Here is a 21,356-nt window from a genome sequence, read left to right as displayed (position 1 = left end):
TGTTAGTTTAGACCTGTAACATTTTCCAGTTGTTTGTTGTTTCAGGACTGTAATAAACAGTACTGTACAGTCTATATATAGAAAGTAAATTCAAACTGTTCTTCTTTCCATGTTAATCTGGACAACCATGACAGCTATCACAGTTTAACTCAAGCCCAATGCCACAGCAAACACCAAAAGATTTCACAAGAAACCAATTGCTTTTGAGTCACAGGATGGAAGCTACTGACAGAAGAGACTCCAGAATAACATTATGAGTGCTTACATTTTGAAATCTATTGTGAAAAATCTGCTCTCCTATGTGACTTCAGAAAGCAGAAATAGTGTTAATGGCAGATTATTTACCTGAGGATGACCATAGGCTACTACACTGTGGAGAACATACCTTCTTAGCACCAGCAACGGAATCCTTGACACCACATTTAGTTCCTTCTTGGTGTTCTGCTCTGCTGCTGGCCTTCATTTCTGTGATACTCAACTCAGGGCTTCCCTGCAACAGCTGTTCCTCAGGAGCTGCAGCTATATGGGCCTTAGAAATGTGAAAGAATTCTTCCCGAAATACATATCTTGTTCTTGCTGTTTTACCTTCTGTTTCTACAGCATCACCGGGACCATCACTTGAAGAGGTGGTAGCAAATGAAGAAGTAGGATGATCATTAGTAGAACTGACAGAAAGACTGGTGGTGACATCACCAGTGTATGCAAGGGAGTCACAGATCTCATAGCCACACTGGTTGATGAAAGACAGATGGTCCAGAAGCCACCCTGCTGTCAGTTGATGTACCACAGACATCATAGGTCCCCTCTTTAGGGAGAAAAATCAACTTCCTGAAACTGTAGCAGATAATAACACAGGCTTCCTGAAGCAAATTCCTCCTGTTGGAGTAATATACTTATTTAAGAATTACTTCTCACTACTGTTTCATAAAGTAACACCGTTTTGTGATAGATATTTCCCTGTGTCCACGGACACACCACAGAAAATTCTTGACTTACACTGGTTTCACTATTAGGACCTCTGTTTGAAACCTAACTCAGTTTTTTATGGTATGGGTTTGTTGTTTTTTGTTTGTTTGTTTGTTTGTTCATTTAATTTTTTAAAATAGCTTTCTATATAACATCATGTTGCATGGTATTATTTATTCTAAAAGCCCTCTTTTTAAAAGTTAGCAATTATATACTGTAACACTCCATAACACAGGATTCAGTAGCAAAAACATAAGTAGGTTTTATGCACTCCTGAAGAAAGCCATCACATTATCATGTATTTCTCGATCACATCCTAGTTTGTCACAGAAAATGAGTTGAGCAATCTGGCCTTCTATGAAGTAAACTGAGATGTGGCAATCCCAGATATGCATTGGGGCAATCCCACATATGTGTACAGACTGGGAGAAGAATTCATTGAGAGCAGCCCTGCAGAGGAGGACTTGGGAGCTCACGTGGATAAAAAGATGGATATCATCTTGCAGCCCAGAAGGCCAACTGCGTCCTGGGCTGCATCAAAAGAGGGGTGGCAAGCAGGGAGCGGGAGGGGGACAATCCTCTACTCTGCCCCTACTCTGCCTGGAGTACTGTGTCAAAGCCCAGGCCCCCAGCACAAGGATGTTGAGCTGTTGGAGCAGGTCCAGAGGAGGACCACAAAGATCATCAAGGGGTTGGAGCACCTCTCTTATGAAGAAAGGCTGAGGAAATTGGGCTTATTCAGCTTGGAGAAGTCTCCAGGGAGACCTCATTGCAGCCTTACAGTACTTGAGGGCAGGTCATAAACAGGAGAGCAACGGACTTTTTACGTGGTCTGCTAGCAACAGGGCAAGGGGGAATGTTTTAAACTAAAGGAGAGGAGATTTAGGTTAGATGTTAAGAGGAAATTCTTCACTCAGAGGGCGGTGAGGCACCAGACTAGAGCAGTCTGCCCAGAGAAGCTGTGGTGCCCCATTTCTGGAAGTGCTCAAGACCAGGTTGAATGGGGTGCTGGGCAGCTGAGCTGGAGGGTGGCAGCCCTGCCCATGATAGGAGGTTGGGACTGGGTGGGCTTTAAGATTTCTTCCAACCCAAACCTTTCTATTTCAGAGCCTTATGGTCTTCCAGTCACATAAGATGATAGAATACCCTGAGTTGGAAGGGACCCACAAGGATCATCGAGTCCTATCCTATGCCCAACTCCACACTGCACCACACAAGAATTCAAAACTTGTGTCTGAGAGCATTATCCAAACGCTCCTTGAATTTCAGAAACTTGGGACCGTGCCCACAGCCCTGTGCAGCCCTGTGCAGCCCGATCCATGCCCACCGCCCTGTGGTGCAGCACCTGTCCCGAACCCCCAGCTGCCCTCCCCTGGCACAGCTCCATGCCGTTCCCTCGGGCCCTGTCGCTGTCACACAGAGCAGAGCCCAGCGCAGCCCCTCCGCTCCCTGTGAGGAGCTGCATCGCCATCAGGCGTCCCCTCAGCTCCTCTACTGAACGAACCCGGGACCTCAACCGTTCGTCACACTTATTGCCCTCTGGGCGCTCGCTATCAGGAGAGAAACCCGTTACAGGCAGGGAACAGCCTAGCACGATGAAGCACTCCTTTTGGGCCGCTCTCTCCCCACGCTCACTCTCAGGAACCCTCTGCAAAGCCCCAAGACCGCGCGTCTCTCACTCCTAACGGGGCAGATCCCTCAGCGCTCCGTAGCCCAGAGGCTCTCTCGCTCTTTCACTCACCGACGTCGCTCAGCCGGCAGCGAGAGCCGCCATCTTGTTGTACGGCAGCAGGCCAGACAGAGCGCGAGAGGCTGAGCCGGCGGAAGCGGCGACGCCCCCAACTCCCACATCCCTCAGCTGCCGTCTCTCTGCTGTGACGTCGCGCTCTGCGGCGCAGTGCGTGACGTAACGGGCGGGCGGATTTGAAATCAGGAGGAAGGATTCAGCGCCGCTAACGGTAACGGGTGGCTGCGGGGCGGCGCGGCGGTTCTCCTTCGACGGTGTTGGTGAGGCAGCCATAGGCGCAGCTGATAAGTAGGTTCCAGGTAGCGGCCGAGAAGGGGATTGATAGGCGACGTGCTGGGTGCTTCGCCTCTTCGCTGATTGCTCTGTCTCTTCTGTCACATGATCGTCGGCCTGATGTAAAACTTGTGTCTTTTCACCCCTTAGAAAGTCATCGCGTACTTCAAAAACACAAATACTCTCAGAGCCTGGATTTCCTAATACCGGCAGACTCCGATTTACAGCTCGGTCGCAATGAGGCGAAGCTCAACCACTTCTGGGAGTAGCGGTCGGCAGTCTACGATGGTGCTGAGAGTGCAGGACAGCAACAAGATGGGTCTTCAAACGCCTCAAATGTAAGTGGCGATGGTCACATCGCTAACAACGTGTGCGTAAACCTCAGCCTCAGTGGTTTTACTGCAGTGAGTAGCATCTGAAAAAGATGGGAGCAGTAAGAAGAAAACCCTCTGCAGCCAAAGACTTCTGTACAAGTGCTCACGTTCTGCACAAAAAATAAAAATAATAATAATAAAAAAATCTCTAGCTTAACTTACTGGTTGAGTAAATATGAATTTAAAACTATAGTTATCAAAAATACTTTTTGTTGTTAGTTTGGGGTTTTTTGTTTATTTGTTTTTGTCTTTTTTTTTTTTTTCTAAAGACCTTTAAATGATCAATCTCTGTCATCTATGTGTTTATGCAGTATGGTCGGCATATAATTTGAAATCCAGGCTGGTTGTGGCTCTGGGCAGCCTGGTCTGATGGTTGGCAACCCTGCACATAGCAGAGGGTTGAAACTAGATGATCATTGTAGCCCTTCTCAACCCAGTCCTTTTCAACCCTATGATATGATTCTATGAAATCTAAAACTTCACTTATGTGTCTGTGACACATCTCAAATTATAATGGTTTTTTTCTTGCATATTTGCAAGGTGGTTGGGTGGTGGCTGGGTACTTGGTCTATAAAGTGTATGCTTATAAAACTGACAGAAATAGCTTTACTACTGGATAAATAATGCATTAAAATCAGCTGATGCTTCTAAGATACTGCTGTCCTGAATGTGGTTAGACTTTAATTAATGTGTTTATACCTATCTTATGTGAGCAAAAGATGAAACGGTAGAAATAGTCATTTGAATCCTTCTCCCTATCTCTCAGGAAGGACAGAGGAACGTTTGGAAAGCTGAGCATGAGCAAAACTACGTCTGCAACTTCAGAAAGAAAAGTCAGCTTTTTTGGGAAGAGGTATTGATGGCTTGAGATCAATGCGCTGTAAATTAAAACAATCTCATAGCATTTTACGGTTTTACTTCCTTGCTACATTTTCATTATGGGGAAAAATGGATCTGAGGGCCTTAGGCATTCAGGTCTGCCTTCCTACACTCTGCTCACTAAATAACAATGCTGTGGAGCAGGATCTGCTTAAATAGCTGTTCTTCCTCTTGGGAAGAGGAGAACAAGAGGAGAAACACGCACTGCAGTGCTTAAGAGCTGCCCAAGACATTGGCCTGTTTAAGGAAGAACAGTCCCCCTCAATACAGACCTACGAGATGTTTTCATTAGCAGATATTGATAAAGCTTTCTAACAATACTAGTCTGACTTCCTACCTCTATTTTGTCTTTTCAATTCAGAGAAAAAAAATGAGAAAAAAACAAAAAATGCTAGCTTACGATTAAATCAGGTAGTAATCTTGCAAAATTGGAATCATATCAGCATTATTCTCTGCCTTAGTTTCTTTTTCCCTGTACGATGAAAACCTTACAAAATCATATCATCTTAGTTGACAGTTTTCTGTGTTTTGATGTCTGCAGGTAGCTTCTTTCATTTCATTTGCAGAGTTCTGCTTTTCTTCTAAATGTTCCTTGAGTATTTCAATCTTCAGTTTCAACAACTTACATTGTTGGTTTCTTCAACCTTTGCTTATCTTCCTTTTTTTTTTCTGCTCTGTGAAACTTTATTTCAATAAACTGAAGAAAATATTCACCTAAGATGTAGTAATCCCTCTGTTTTATGTGGTCATCACAACTTCTACGGCTGGATGTTGTTATTTAATCTTTGTACTTAGAGGATAGCCTTCAGTTTACCCCTTTGCATGACATATGCAAAAAAAACCATGAAACCAGCAAATATAAGGATTTGTATGTAACCAAGAACTCTGTATATGTGTATTGTCACAAAAAATGTATTTATTTCTTGTTCTTAGAACTAGTGGGGCTGGAGGTTCACGCAACAGTCAGTATGGTATGTTTGGTACAGAAAAGATCAAGGATCCCAGGCCACTTCATGACAAGGCGTTCATCCAACAGTGTATCAAACAGCTTTGTGAGGTAACTCATTCACTTATTTTACAAAATTGTTTATTAGGCAATAAAAGTACTACTCAAAATATTTGTTTTTTGATAGTTTCAACTATAGATTTTGTTGAGAAGCATGCCATTTAATATGTATATTTCTCTTTCCCAGTTTCTTGTTGAGAATGGTTACGCCCATAATGTCACCGTAAAATCACTACAGTCTCCATCTGTAAAAGACTTTGTAAAAATCTTCACTTTTATCTATGGATTTCTCTGCCCTTCCTATGAACTGCCTGACTCAAAATTTGAAGAGGAAATTCCCCGAGTTTTCAAAGAGCTTGGGTAAGATCCTTATTAATGAATTGTGCTGAACAGCTGCAGTAAAGCCAGAAATCACAAATCTAAGGATTCTGTATAAAAACGAGGGAGAATGAGCAGACTTCTTTATTCAGATTTGACTGAAACTTTGATGTTCTGATTGCTTTGCTTTTTTTTGAGTTTACTCACTTGTTTCCAGACTTGACTATGCATTTTTTTCTTTGAATTTGCAGAACTATAAACTCTTGGAAGCTTGCTTTGTAACTTAAAATCTAAGTAATTATTTCTATTAGACTTTGAAAGGCCACTTTTACTAAATGAAAATTGCAATTTTTTATATTAACTTATTGCTTCTGACAGCCTCTTCTGGCTCATTCTATTTAATTCCAAGCACTAAAAAGAATTCCAGATTGTTGCCTTCTGTTCATTGAAAGTCATTATTTTTCTGTAACTTCTCTCACTTCCCATTTAAAGCAGGAAGCAGAAACAATAATGACTGCTGAGGTAAAAAAAAAAAAAAAAAAAAAAAATCCCACTAAGTTGTGAGTGTTTTGTATCTAATTTTATTTAGTGCTGTAAGCATTTGGACTAATCAGTGCTCCAGCACTTTCCAAGAAAAGAAAAAAACACAACTTGTTAGTTGTGCATTTTCAGTCTTGTAGAAGAGTGATTCGGTAGATTTGAGCCCATGACAGGGTCAGAGCGTGAGGGTTCCTTACATATGTACATGTTCACTTCTCAGTATTTCATTAAAATTCTGTTTAAATCTACAATATAGAAACTGCTGACCTCACTGAAATATTGAAAAGGAACTTGTTCTCCAGAAGCTTTACTCTGTCCCACCAAGACTGCAATCCTTGATCAAAAAGCATTTACTTTTAGATCTGATTTTAAGTCTTTTGAAGTAAAAACATCCATATTCTAATTCTCATTTTTTAAAAATCCTCAAGTTGAGTAGTTTATGAGCAGTGATGTCGTTATGTCTGTGGATTCTATGTTATTAAAATAACCTGGTACATCTGCCAGTCTAAAGATGCAATAAAAAATGCAGTTCTGTTCTTTGGTTTGTAGCAGACTGTCAGTATGTTTTTAGTTAGAAGTATAGATACGTGATCCATATTTAGAATATTAATACATCTATGTAGTTTTTTCTAAAGATTGCCTAGTCTATAACTGCATGACTCTAAGCTGATTGTCAGCCACTTTTCTGTGTTCAATGTGCATTTGACCCAAGAAGGAAACTTGCTCTATATGAACAGGACTTCTGCCTCTCAGTTTCTGTTGTCATGATAGAAATCTATCATGGTTGACCATCTAGTGGAGTAAGCATCCACTAGACTATTACTGCCTCCTTTGTGTTTGCTGACTTCTTTGAGGTCTTTGTATCATCGTGAACCTCATGCTCACAGACTACCCGCTCCTTTTCCCTAATACTGCATTGCCCATCTTTCCTCATGTAGATCTTTCAGAAGAAAGACAATCTGACCTGAAGTGACTTGCTACCAAGACCCAAAGCAAGGTAGAAAGTTGAGTAGGAAAGGACTAAGGAGTACATAAAGTAATAATTCACGCTTTTTTTTTTAAGAGGGCTTAATTGTTCCTAATCTTTACATATGCAAAAAAAAAAAAAAAGCCAGTTTCCTGAATTACATAATGGGAAACCCATGATAATAGAATAAAGTCCTATGGCATGAGAACTCTCCTTTTCTCCTCTCAACATACAGTGTAAAGCACAATTGAATTTGTTCTTCCTTGTGTGGCTTGATCAAGTAAAAACTTGCTCATTTTGCATAGCATTTAAAAATATGTTTTCTCTTGTAGGTACCCTTTTCCTCTGTCAAAAAGCTCCATGTACACAGTTGGAGCACCACACACCTGGCCTCAGATTGTGGCAGCTTTGATTTGGTTAACTGACTGTTTCAAGGTAGCATCTGAGTTCTTTAAACCAAATATTTCCACATTTCAAACTGGAATTTTAGTTACAGATGTCTTAATGGTGTTTTTAAAGTTTCCTTTATTTTATATGTGAAGGAAAAGGCGGGTATTCTTACTTGCCTCTTGGGAGCTAGCTACTACTTTTAGTGAATTTAAATTGAGTTTTTAATGTTATATTATGACTTAAAAATTATTTTTACTGGATAAATTTCTGTAATAGAAAAAAAAAACTGAGTGGTGCAGTTGACACACTAGAAGAATGGGATTCTTCAGGGGGACCTGGACAGGCTTGAGAGGTGGGCCCATGCCAATCTCGTGAAGTTTCAACAAGGCCGAGTGCAAGGTCTTGCACCTAGGTTGGGGCAATCCCAAGCACACATGTAGGTTGAGTGGAAAATGGCTTGAGAGCAGCCCTGAGGAGAAGAATTTGGAGTTATTGGTTGATGAAAGATTCAAAACAAGCTGGCAACGTGCGCTTTCAGCTCAGAAGGCCAACCATATCCTCTGTTGAGAATCTTGACCAGCAGGATTAATGGAGGTCTTCACGCTTGTTCTATGTATGTATACTTGTGCCTTTCAGTTGTATGCTGCCATGAGGGAAAATCCATCTTCATTTGATGATGGGCAGAACTGGGGAGGAGAAACTGATGATGGAATTGTACATAACAAGGTACTATGAAAAAGTGAATATTATCAGAACTGTTCAACTGAATTTTGCCATATGCTGTAAGAAAACAGTCTAAATATGATAGAATAAATTTAACTGGACTATATTTGTATATTCTGTTCAGTTTAATATTTACAGAGTTCTCTAGGAAATATGGCATTATATAAAGAGCTTTATCAACTAGTTTCCTGAGCAGACATCCTGACCAGTTGAGGCTGGGTATTAAACTCAAATGCTGCCTTCTCCTAGTTGCTATTGTTATGTTCTCCTTTGCGAAGAAAGGACTCTTTATGCTGTTTGTTCATAGTCTTAGTAGGATCTCAGGTATATTTTAGTACTTGAGTCTTCTACAGTTAGCAGCAGTACAGTGTAAAGATTGTAAAATAAATTATAAATGTGACTCCCATTCATATTTATTCAGTTTAAAATTGGTGTTAATATTTAAATTTTTAAGATGCATCTCAAGCACCTTGCTTGCTTTCTGTTTTATTATCTATTACTAGTATCATTTGTGTTTTATTCTGTCTCAACTCACAGCTGATATTTTGGAAGGGGCTATATTCTGCCAGTACACTTAAGTTTAAAAAAAAAAAAAAAAAACTGAAGAAGAAGGAAAAAAATAAAATTTGAAAGAATATCTCCAGCAAATTATTTTTCAGTAACCTTCATCTAATTGTAGAAGTAATTCTCTAAAATATTCATATCTGGAGTATAAAGTTCATGTTTACATAAAAGGCATGTTAAACAGAGCTACCGTTTATATTATGTAGCTTCAGAGTATCAGGTGTTTCAAGACAATTATTAAATATTCTATCTACTATCTTTTATCAGTATCCCAGGAAAATGTATGGAGTGTCTGTAGAATTTTGTTAATTATGTAAATTCTAGATATCTTCTTCTGCCCTGATATCATCTTCTGACTTTATGTTTAATGAAATAATAAAAAAAAAAAAAGTTAACTCCTACAAAAAGAAGTACAGCCAAACCAGATATATTTATTGTATCAGTTGTTTAATTCCATTAGTTGAGTATATTTAGATGAGCTATTTACAACTCTTTGAGCCTTCATGGAATCTATTGAAATTGTTCTCAGCTTTTCATGGACTACATTGTAAAGTGCTATGAGCACTTCATGAAAGGGGGAGATACTTACGAAGAATTGGATGCAGAAGTGCAGTCAAAATTAAGTAAGTTCTTGTGTTTTAATGAAGTATTTGATTTTGTTATTAGGCTATTTTCCCGTAGCATTAGGTTTGCTCAACTTTCAAGCAAAAGTGATCTAAGATAAGGAAATGTGGAATTCCCAAGTACCTCAATTGTACTGACTTGATTCTCTTTTCATGTGCTGTTAACAATACAGGCAGATGGGTCATGCTCTGCTGTCAGATCTACACGTGTAACTGTACTGTTTTCAATGCTTTTGTAATAGAAAAGCAGCTCCTCAGGTGCAAATTCCATCTGCACAAATACTCTTGTTTCTGTCTGACAAAGTATTTTTAAAAAGTGAATAAATAAATCGCAACTGTCTGCTCATCTGAAGATCAAGAAAGTTCAGCTGCTGTTCAGGTTGGGTATTGCTTGTCTCAGAAAGAACAGTGAGGCAGTGGCACAGGCTGCCCAGGCAGAGGTGGTGGAATCACCATCTCTGGAGGTACGCAAGAAACATAGAGATGTGACACTGAGGGTCAGTGGGCATGGTGGTGATGGGTTGACAGTTGGACTAGATTAACTTTAGTGGGTTTTTTTCCACCCTATATAATTCTGAGAAACTTTTTGAAAGCAGTAAAAGTTCCAAACTCTGTTTTGAGGATTTCCAAATATGCTTCAGCATGCACCTGTGTTTAGTTTCAATGAGCTGGAAAATTTTTAATGTTCCTTCACTTAAGGAAACATAAGCAGTATATGAGAACAAGTAGGGAAAAATAATTCTCAGTTTCAAAGCTCTCCTATGAAAACAGACTAAGGACACACTCGTTGCCAGCAGGATCCATCAACTGGAAAAGAGACATATATTATGAGACGGTTACCAGATATTTGTAGGAAAAAAACTGTTTATACCTTTGTTTGGAAAAGACTGAGGGAAGTAAGCGAAACTTCAACGTGCAAGAAAGCTTGTGATGAGGAAAGGAGTATTCAAATAAGACAACTTATGAAGCTTAAACAGAGGAAACTTATCTAACAACAACTATCCTGTGGTGTGTGTCTTACAAGACTCCGGATTTTAACATTACAGGAATTATTTTTCTTATGTAACAGCAAAACTGTTTGTTTTGTCCTGTTTTTTCCCTATTTATTTTGTAATGATAGCTTTTAGGTAGGTTTGTTTTCAGATTAAAACAATACGTTTGGTAACAGGTATTCATTATGCTAATGGTAAGGCAACTACTCAGATTTTCTGAATAGGTGGTGACAAACAATGGAGATTGATTTATAACCCCATTCTTTCTTCTTTCTTACACTAGAGGATATATTTAATGTAGATGAATTCAAAATAGAAGGCTTAGCAGCAGAAAACAAAAGACTTCATGAAGAAATTGCAAGACTAGAAAAAGAAAGGGAAAGCGAGCCGGTTAGTAAACTCTGTCTGTCCTTGTGTGTACAAGGGGTTTGAACTTTCAGTTGTTGAATTTTCATCTCTTTAATGATTTACAGTATTCTAATTTCACTTGGTTATTGCAGACTCTATGCTGTTGTAGTGGAATGCTTTTACTATGGAGTCACTATTTGTTTAATATTGCACAGATATTTTTCAAATAAGATTTTGTACTGACTGAAATATTAATAATATACTTCAGACAGTTTATCTGAACTTCAGTGCTATCTTTCCCAAAGATGTCAGTATGAGAACTTTTCAGTGGATGAGAGCACAGGATTCAGTGGTAGCAAACAATAAACATGTATTTCTGGAGAAGCATTTTATTTCAGAAAGTGGCTTTCTGAAATAAGAATAACTTAATTAAGAATTAAGCTACGAACCATGTTTTCAGCCTCTTCTGCTATTCTAAAGACTAACTTGTGTCAGCTGTTACAGAGAATTATGAACTTTTTTTTTTTACTTGTGTATTTATACTATTGATACTGACTGTGATCTACCACCTTGTCTGGAAGGAGGATAATTATTTTAGATTAATGCTTCAGTGATTGTTCTTTGCATTCATTTACTAGGATCGTTTAGTATCACTACGAAAGCTGAGATCTTCTTTTCAAGCAGATGTTCAGAAATACCAGGCTTATTTGGCTAATCTGGAATCTCACACAACCATCCTTGATCAGAAAATGAAAGGTGTTAATGAAGAAGTTGAGGCAGCAGGTAAGGTGCCCTGGTCATTGTATGGGAACTGCTGAATCACAGCCTGAATCTCTGATTGATCACCTGAGGTGAGCAATGAGTCAGCCATGGGAGCACAGGTGAAGGCAATTCACCTGTGCTGCCAGAAGGGGTGGAGCCTGGCTCCACCTCTCCTAAATCCATTCAAAAACTGACCACCAGTGGGGAAGGATCTCTTCTGGAGATCCACTCTGCTGGAGTTTCATAAGTGAGCCCAGGATATGGGTAAGTGTCCTATCTCTTCTGCTTTGGTGTAATAACTATATAGCCAAGCTCTCTGATATACCTCATAACTATAACATCTGTACATTCATTGATTGTATAGTCATAAATATCTAGTGAAGGCAGAAATAAGTTTTAAAAAATAACTTTTAATTCTCAGCTTCAGGAATGACTTTGTGTATGATGGTGCTACAAATAAAGTCCAAGATTAATTGCTAATGGGGAAATTTTTTTGCAGATAACTGCTTATATTCTAGAGAAATGAAATTTACTCATTTAAAAAAAAAAATACTGGAAGGTGAGCATTAACAGTATAGTCTGATATTTTTACATTCATTTTTACAAATGTTTTGTGAACATAGAAATGGAAGTAGAAGTGATGAAGCAGGAGAATGCACGGCTTCAGCATATCTTTGATAACCAAAAGTACTCGGTTGCGGATATTGAGAGAATAAATCACGAGAGAAATGAGTTGCAGCAAACCATTAATAAGCTAACTAAGGAACTCGAAGCAGAAGAACATCAGCTGTGGAATGAAGAGCTAAAATATGCTAGAAATAAAGAGGCGGTATGTGAAAACCCTACCACAATGAGAGATGTCTATCAGTATTCATGATGTGTCTTTAAGCTTGGGACTTGAGCTATTACTAACTTCTTCTAAATGATTTAACAACAACATAAGTGTATCTTAATAGAACTAAAGTGACAAGAATGGCTAGAATATGCACCACTGTAAGCTCTGACTCCTACAGCATTGAGAGCTTCAATAACACTAGACTGAAATAGATATGTTGGTACTTTAGAGCAAAGAAGTAATGCAAGACTAGTGCTTTGAGTTAATATCTGCATGTGTTTAGGGACAGATTGGTACCTTACATGTAAATTATAAGAAAAGTTTAAGAGACACTTATGTAGAATGAAGAGATGTGGCCCTGTAGGTGGTGGGATTTAAAAACTGTTGCTCTGCTAGATATTTGAAATAAACAAAAACACATTTATTTCTCTCCTTTTCGTTTAGCAGAGTTGTGCTTTCTCCTGCACTTGGTATTAAATTCCTCATACCATACAAATATAAGCACATATCAAGCAATGTTTTTCTAGTTATATTTGCATATAGATGGTTCTCGTGTCAGAAAATAGAGCATTTAATAAGCTATGTCTAGAGCTACACTCAAGTTCGTTATTAGGACATGTGACTGTGTGATACTTCCTGCCAAACCAATGAGAGAAGGCACATCAACATGACTAATTTTTGCTTTGTCAATTTGTACTATTTCTAAGCATGTTCATTCTCCTCCACTGTCAATTAATGCTCAAAATGCTGATGCAGGAAATAATACAGCAGGAGGGAAAACCACAGGAGGAAACCATTTAGTCTTACCCATATACTTTAAGAAATCTTGCAGAGTAAGCTCTGAAAGAATCAGAAAACATCCATTACTGTGGAACATACAGAGCAACTCAGAAACCTATTTGAAGTACTATATGAATACTTTTTGCAAAGCTTTTCAGTTGTATTTTTTCCATGATTGTTGCCTTTTTAATCTCTGAGCAGATTGAAACACAACTGGCAGAGTATCATAAACTGGCTCGAAAGCTGAAATTAATTCCAATAAGTGCTGAGAATTCTAAAGGGCATGACTTTGAGATTCATTTTAATCCCGAGGCAGGACCAAATTGCCTAGTCAAATACAGAACTCAAATTAAGGTAAGTAAAATCAACACTGAGTGTCTACTACCACTCATAATAAAATGTTAGTGTTTTTGGGGAATGTTGGGGAAACTCCTCATTAAACTTCATTGAGAACTTCTGTAATTGTCATAATTACATTTGTGGCACAGGAAGAAAATTTGGTATTGGTGTGTACAGCAGCCTAAGTTAAAAAGTGTAGAAGGAAAAAAAAACTTAGTTTAAGCTGACAAACTGCATTAGCTACATTTTCTTCTATGTGTATAACAGGCTCCTCTCATGGAGATTGTAAACCAAACTGAGGAAGAAATTAGGAAAGCTGTTCAACGGAAAATGAGTTTGGAGGACACTTTGGAACAGGTATGTTTTTTGGTTAAAGAAGGTTAGTTCTAAGATTCTGTAATGTTATCTACTGAACTCATCTGACCTTTTTTTACACAGGCTATTTGTGTGGGTTTTTTGGAGGGGTAGTTGTGAAAAGATTGCTTTAATTGTGTTAGAATATAAAAGCTTTTGTGTGAATTAAGATCCCCTTCTGTTGGATGAAATAATATATATTCCCTGCACTGAAGATTATGCAGTTACATATATTTGATGATAAACATTGGAAAGCCTTGTTTAATAAGTTGTCCATTACAATCAGTAGATTACCACTGATAAGAAGTAACTGGGGAAACTTTTAGCAATACTGGGTTCAGGATGGATGGGAAGAATGTCATGTCATATAGCATGCTGACATACATGTTTCCATGTAAATAGCTTAGAGCACACAAAAAAAAAAAAACAGAATGAAAAAATCCTACAAGCTGTTATCAGCAAATGTTTAATGGTCTAATTTTTTGTGTTGAACTTAATACAGGGATTCTCAAAAACTCAGGTTTTTTTCATGTTTTTTCTTTAGACAAAGTCAGTATGTTTTGGTTGATACTAACCTGAAGTTTGAAGTACTAAAATATATTAGTACTTTCCTAAACCATAAATAACTTGCATTGAAAACTGAAAGCTGCGTATTCAAAACCCATTGTTCTAGAACTTTCCAGTGCAAGATCTTTTACACATAGTGCAAAAAAGTTTTATTGGCATTGTGTGCACCAGATATGGTGTAAACCTCCCTCCCTCTTCCCCCATAGGCAGACCAATGCACTGCCAGTCTCTCAACAGCTGCTACCTTGGAAGCTTAAAGATGAAATTGTTGTTCTCCTACCTCAGTTTTTCTTACAAAGCATTACAGCATATAGTATGGAATACTCTTTTGTCCAGTCATGGTCAGCTGTCATGGCTGCGTGCCTTCCCAAATTCATGCCAACCCCCTACAAAACAAAATCCAATACAGCCTGCTATGACAAAAGCTTGGCCTCCTTGGCCAGACCTGGATTAACAAAGTGTTTCAGGGCTACCATGTGTTGTCTGTGATGGCATGGAATTACAGGAATTCCTTTTGAATTATATCTTAAGTCATATTTTCATTTCAGGTGAATGCAATGGTAGCGGAGAAGAAAAGCAGTGTGAAAACACTGAAAGAAGAAGCAGAAAAGCTGGATGATCTTTACCATCAGAAGCTTAAGGTAGAATTTTTCTATATTTTTAATAACAGTTTTTTGATAACGTTATCCCTAATGCTTGTATTTATATGTAAGAATTTGTTTTGCTTGTTTGCTTGAAACTTGCTGTCAGCTGTTGCGGAAAATGGAATCTTCTCTTAAGATAGCACTCATTTCTGAAAAGAATAAAAGTCAGTTTCCACTTTCTCTTAACATAATCTGGTATCATACTTTCTCTGAGCCTGTAAATCATAAACTACTACAACCAGTTATAAAAGTAGCCATGTCCATCTCCTGACTTCAGGATGACTCAGTGCATGTGTTTTAAACAGATTCTACAGTATCTGCCATGTTTATGCCTTGTATGTAATAAATACAGTTTGTAATAAACCTGTTACCACACTTAAAAATTGAGGAAAGCATTATTTAACTAATAGCACATGAAATACATTATTGATGTAAAGTTGTTTACGTTTTTCTTCCTCTAGGAAGTTCTTTCACTCAGCAGTTACACTGCTTAGGTGGATTGATTTAAATGAAAGCTTTCAAAAATACATGAAATTTACCTTTCGATCTAAGGAATTGCATACATCTTTTTCTGAAGACAAGTTCATAAAATACTCAATAGCAACTGGAGATTTAAAATAGAATACAGTCAGTAATTTCTCCTATAATTTTTCAAGTAATATTCATAAGACTTTATAAATGCACAATTATTTTTTAAGGTTTCAGAAATTCACCAGAATTAAGTGTTTAATGATGGTGGAATTTGGTTTCATTTTGCTAAATATACTGTTATCAATGATATTCGCGTTGGGTGGGTCACAGAATGGCTTAGATTGAAAGTGACCTTAAACTCCCATCCAGTTCTGACCCCCTGAAATGAGCAGGATTAGACCAAGCTGCCCAGGCCCTATCCAGCCTGGCCTTGAATGCTGCCAAGGGATGGGGCATCTAAAACTTTTCTGGGCAGCTTTTTCCAGAACCTCATTATGCTCCAAGTAACGAACTTCCTCCAAACATTGAACATAAATCTCCCCTCTTGTATGTTAAAACAATTCCCCTGTCACTATCAGACCGTGTAAAAAAAGTCAGTTCCCCTCCTGGTTATAAGCTCCCTTCAAGTACCGGAAGGCCACAACGAAGTCTCCCTGGTGTCTTTGCTTTTGCAAGCTAAACGAGCCAAGCTCCCTCAACCTTTCTTCATAAGAGAGGTGCTCCCTCTACTTTGATCATCTTTGTGATCCTTCTCTAGTCCTGCTCCAATAGCTCAGATAGATGATAGCTCCAATAGATGATTGCTTGCATTTTCTAAACACATTTCAAAATCAAAAGTGAAGACTTCTCTTTTTTAGTCAAAAATTATTTTGTTGTTTCTGATGTTTCATTTATAAACTATTTAGAAAGTCCATAAGTAATCTCTTTTTAGATTAATTTTGAGGGGAAGATAGCTTAACACACTGACCTAGAAATATTGTTAGAGAAATAAGGGAAGGTTAGGTTGGCTTTGAGTAGAGGAAAATGCAAAAAAAAAAAAAAAAAAAAAAAAAAAAAAAAAAAACTTGAAACTTGAGAACTTCAAAGTTGAATTGGGGAGGAGGTAATCTTCTATTGTGGTTTCCTGTTTTTTTTTCTGGAGGGAGTTTGAGTTCTGTGTGTGAAGCTGCTTGTGTGGTAAATTCCTAATTTATGTACTGGGATGAATAACACATGAGGGGGAAAAAATAAAACACTTTATTTCTTAAAATGTGATCTGTTATGTGATATTGTTTTCTCCTTGGCATTTACAGGAAGCAGAAGAAGAGGAGCAAAAATGTGCAAATGAGCTGGAATTGTTAGAGAAGCATAAACAATTGCTTGAGAGTGGTGTCAACGAGGGTCTCAGTGAAGCCACAAATGAACTGCATGATATTCAGAGACAGTAAGATCCATAATTCTGTTTGTGTTGATTTTTTTTGGGGGGGGGGGGGAAGAGGGAGATTGGATGATGACAATTCCTCAAGTCCTAATATAAAATTCTTTGAGTGCATATACATTCTATACACTAATTTCACAAATTCACAGTTGAAGTGTTTATTTTCAACACTTAATTTAGCAAGACTGTTTGTCTACTATGTCAGCACTTCTGTTCTTTCATGTACTTTAGTTTTTATCTCCATATGATTGGGCCGGGCTATTTTCAGTGGTGCCCAGTGCCAGGACAAGAGGCAGTGGGCACAAAGTCTAGCAAAGGAGGTTTTTTGGTTTTTGTTTTTTCTCCAATGCACCAGGAAGCATTTCTTTGCTGTCTACATGATGGAGCACTGGAACACACTGTGCAGAGAAGTTGTGCTCAATGAAATAGCTGTAACTTGAGTTGGCACAGCACTACGCTGCACCCTCCCTGTGTCCTGGTTTCAGCATAGACAGTGCCACACCAAACATAACACACCAATGTTTGGTTGTTGCTGAGCAATGGGAGTATGCTTGGGGCCAGACCAGGCTGCTTGGCAGGGCAGAACCTCCACCATGATGACACAGATTTGCCAGGTCACATGTGGGCTGCAGGTTGGACATGTCTGCTCTAAGATCCAGGCAAGTTAGTACAATATGATCCTTTTTTCTTCTAGGTCAGATGTATAAAAAAATGTTTAACAAATCTAACTTGGTTTACATTAATACTGATAGGAAAAATGATGGCTAAAGATAACAATATATGTAAGTTGATAAGGAAATTATTGTAGATGTCAAGAAGTTTAGAATTACGGACTTCACTTTCAGAATGTCTTTATTTTTTTAGATACCAAATTGTTATGCAAACAACAACAGAAGAGAGCAGGAAAGCAGGTGATAATTTGAATCGCCTCTTGGAAGTGATTACTACTCATGTAGTATCCATAGAGGTAAGATGAAGTTCAATACCCAGAATTACATCTTTCTAGACATGCCTTTGCAGTTAAGGACATGGACAAAAGAACTTTCCCCATCCAGTAAAGTATCTGTTAGTTAAATGTGGTCAACAGATCCATGTTCAAGTAGTAGGCTGGTCATGGGTGGTGTGCCACTGGTCTTGGGACCAGTGCTATTTAATCAATATGACTGTGTCATTAATAAAGACATTATAGAGTAGACCCTTGAATCATACTAAGCTGAGTGGTGCACCTAATACAATAGAAGAAAAGGATGTGATCCAGAGGCATCTGAACAGGCTTGGGATGTAGAACTGTGGGAACCTAATGAGATTCATCGAGGCCAAGTGAAAGATGCTGCACTTGAGTTGGCACCATGTCAGATGTGTGTACAGACCTGGGAGAAGAACTCACTGAGAGCGGCCCTGTGGAGAAAGGCTTTGGGGGTCCTGGTGAACAAAAAGCTGGACATGAGCCAGCCGTGTGCTCTTGCAGCCTAGAAGACCAACTGTATCCTGAGCTGTATTTAATAAAATAAAAAAAAAGTGGTAACTAGCGGGGTGATGAGGATTACTGTCCTCCTTCACTCACTTTGTGAGGGAGTACTTCATTCAAGTCTGGGGCCCCAGCGCAATAAAGATGTGGAGCTGCTGGAGCAGGTCTAGAGGAGGGCTATGAAGATTATCAGGCTGCTTTGTGTTTATGGGGTAAGACAACTGAATTATAGTCATGCAATTTAGAATTGGTTCTACTGACCAGATGTCTGAGTGCTTGATTTAAGACAGTATGGTGGTGGTTAACTGTCTCTGGTAGAACTTTGGTTGTTATTAGTCCCAAGGACAAGGTCTTCTGCACCTCATGGTATGGCCTTGGGCATAACAACCAGGCTGGGTTGGGGGCAAGGAGTGCACCATCACACCCATCCCTGGAAGCATTCAAGGCCAGACTGGATGGTGCCCTGGGCAACCCAATACAGTGGGTAGCAACCCTGCTCAAGGCAGTGATTGTGATCTTAAAGGTTCCTTCCAAACTAAGGCATTCCATGACTATGGCTGCTGTACTGAGTTTGTTGGTTTCTAGTACGTTTGCTGACAAAACATTTGTTATAAATAATCAGATGACTAAATGTTACTAGTAAATTGCTTCATCTGCTGTTTACATTCAGATAAGTGTTTAACAGAAACCATATAACCCATACAATCACTGCTATGAATGCTTCAGCAGAAACAGTATAATATGGACCACAGCTCTAACAAGCTTTCTGTAACCCTTCTAGAAATATCTCGATGAACAGAATTCGAAAATTGACAGAGATTACGAAGAATTCATGTCTGAAGATCTACTGTCAACCTTGACCAGAATTCTAGACAGTTATAAAAAGAAGGCTGAAAGTGTGTAATTATCAAAAAGCTGAAGATGAAAATTTGTGCTTATGAAGCTCCAGTGTGGTGTCTCCTAAAAGGATGGTTACTTCCTGCTTTTAGCAGCTAACTTGGTTTTAATGACATGATAATGAACTTCCTTTGCTTTACTGACACAAATATAGTAAAGGATTAAAATATTTGTAACCAAAAAAACAAAAGCTTTGCTTACTCTTCCTACTGCCAAAATACTTCTACAGAATTACATTGTCTGTGACAAGGCAATTGTGGAACAACTTAATTTCTCTTTTTCTTTATAAATAGACACCTGTGCTCTCCAGGAACATTCAGAAAGATGAGTATTGTCAGCCTTTAGTTAACAGTGGACTTAGAGATGGAACCACAAGTGTCAATATAGTTTGTGCATTCTTTAATATTTATATGTATTTAACACGAGTCATGACAGTGCGTGTCCTTCCATCGGCCTTCAGTTTATCAGCAAGACCAAATGTAAATGTCTTCCAGTCTCCTGCCTGTTATCTATGAAACTGCCCAGAGACCTCTCGGGTGTGTAAAATTATTTTTCTTTTAGCAAAGCCTCTTTAGAAAGATCAGTAGTAGTTATGCAGTAATCTTGTAAATTTAGAAAATGAAAGATAGAGGCAGAATTTCATTTTCAAACTAAATGCTTACAGTACCAGATGAAAAACTTACTGTATTTCTTAAGTATGTTTATTAAATGAGCTCTAGGTATGACAATGTGACAGCTAAAATGACAGCTAATTAGTTGAAGGTATAACTAGTCTCGTGTGCATTGAAATGGTCTAAAACATCTGTGTTCTTCTACTAGATCAGTAAAGCAGACCATACTGGATTTTTCTTCTTTAGGAAGATAAAAGTGGCATATGGGGAGTTCCAGTCCAAATACATTAAAGAAAACGTATCCCCATCTCTTGTTCAATGCTACATTGTAAGCAGAGGCAGTATCTGCTTGTCTACTCTGTTATATACCTTTCGTATTCCTTAAAAAGTAGCCCTGGGTAATTTAATTTTGAATGCTGCTCAGTGATAAATGTCACTGATTCAAGTACACAACAAAGGAACTCCACTGTCTTCAAAAATGTTTAGTGGTTGATAGCTAATTAAAATAGCTCCTCAATTTGCTAATTAAAGTATTTGAATACAACACAGATTCCTTGGGTACAAATCAAAATTTAAGTTTAAACTCTGAACACAAACTGTAAATAAAACTAAATTGTGTTTAATTTTTGGCTCTTTTTGCAGAGCATACGTAAAATTCTGTTGTCTTGGATGAAGTGTGTGAATTTTCTGGCTCTTCTGAGTTTTGCTTTGTTTTCAGATACTATAATGATGGTGGTATTTAAATTTCTTTTTGCCCTTTGTTATACACTGAAAGCTTACTTTCACAACTATGACAGCTTGCTGACAAGCAGGTAGCATTTCTTCTTTTGTTCTCTCTCACCTTTACAAACTCTTACTTTTTTTTTTTTACAATAGCCTATTCCTTTCAAATCTCAATTACTTAAAAGCCTTTTTTTTTTATCCTTCTAATGTATTTATTATCTAAAGCAATACTCTCCTAATTAAGCAAAGCTATGGGAAATCCAAAACAATCACGTTCCTTTAAAATAATTGCTTATTTAGGGACTACAGTCTTCATTGGCTTCCTGATACTTGTTTGTCCCTACTTTTGTAACTGACTGTTCCCGTGTCTATTAGTATCTGCAGCCTCATTGCATGAGGCGTAGTCAGTTGACTTAGTAAACACAATTTCAAAGGACTAATGCTAACCCAATAGTAATGGGTTAAAGAATCAAGGTCAGAACGACCTTCCTTTGTATTCTGGATTGTGGCTTTTAAATAGAATATAATTACTGCTTGGATTGTGTTGTTTTGTTTTGTTTTCTTAGTTTGGTTGGATTTTTTCAACCAGAATGTAAAGTCTTAATCAAAATGTACCACTGGCACCTGCATATTCCAATAGTATGAGTAGTTTGTAATTTTGGGGGGGTATTGGTAGGGGTACAGTTCTCTCATTTATTACTAATATATCTTTTGTATAGCTTTCTTAATATGTCTCAAGGCTATGTATTTTTAAACTCAATAAAATTACTTGAACATG

The 21,356-nt window shown here is 38.2% G+C and overlaps 2 protein-coding genes across 7 annotated transcripts in view; one reads left to right on the top strand and one right to left on the bottom strand.

The window, feature by feature from the left end:
- Nucleotides 1-2,840, bottom strand: part of METTL4 (methyltransferase 4, N6-adenosine) — a 17,187-nt gene extending 14,347 nt beyond the window's left edge. For all 3 annotated transcript variants that reach the window (XR_014882445.1, XM_085220841.1, XM_019613925.3), the window contains exons 1-2: nucleotides 2,708-2,840; nucleotides 386-876 (exon numbers count right to left, since the gene is read on the bottom strand). Coding sequence is in view for 2 of the 3 variants with exons in the window: in XM_085220841.1 (XP_085076967.1) it covers nucleotides 386-796 (411 nt within the window). In the remaining variant the exon portion in view is untranslated. The remainder of the gene's footprint in view (nucleotides 1-385; nucleotides 877-2,707) is intronic.
- On the top strand, nucleotides 2,807-21,356 carry NDC80 (NDC80 kinetochore complex component). Of its 4 annotated transcripts, none has more exons than XM_085220839.1 (17): nucleotides 2,807-2,924; nucleotides 3,137-3,324; nucleotides 4,127-4,213; nucleotides 5,173-5,296; nucleotides 5,433-5,605; nucleotides 7,403-7,505; nucleotides 8,097-8,186; nucleotides 9,277-9,370; nucleotides 10,646-10,752; nucleotides 11,349-11,493; nucleotides 12,096-12,301; nucleotides 13,289-13,441; nucleotides 13,694-13,783; nucleotides 14,896-14,988; nucleotides 16,755-16,885; nucleotides 17,744-17,846; nucleotides 19,129-21,356. In XM_085220839.1, exons 2-17 carry the CDS (start codon nucleotides 3,224-3,226, stop codon nucleotides 19,249-19,251), a joined length of 1,923 nt encoding a protein of 640 aa, XP_085076965.1. In that variant the 5' UTR covers nucleotides 2,807-2,924; nucleotides 3,137-3,223; the 3' UTR covers nucleotides 19,252-21,356. The 4 variants fall into 4 exon arrangements, with proteins under 4 accessions (XP_085076965.1, XP_085076966.1, XP_085076963.1 ...); XM_085220840.1 differs by having other exon boundaries at nucleotides 2,823-2,973; XM_085220837.1 differs by having other exon boundaries at nucleotides 2,823-3,001.

The sequence above is a fragment of the Meleagris gallopavo genome, chromosome 3, assembly GCF_905368555.1.
Source record: "Meleagris gallopavo chromosome 3, MGAL_WU_HG_1.1, whole genome shotgun sequence".
NCBI classification, from domain to species: Eukaryota; Metazoa; Chordata; class Aves; order Galliformes; family Phasianidae; genus Meleagris; species Meleagris gallopavo.
Note: the sequence above shows the minus strand (reverse complement) of the source record. Positions and strands in the feature narration are given on the sequence as shown.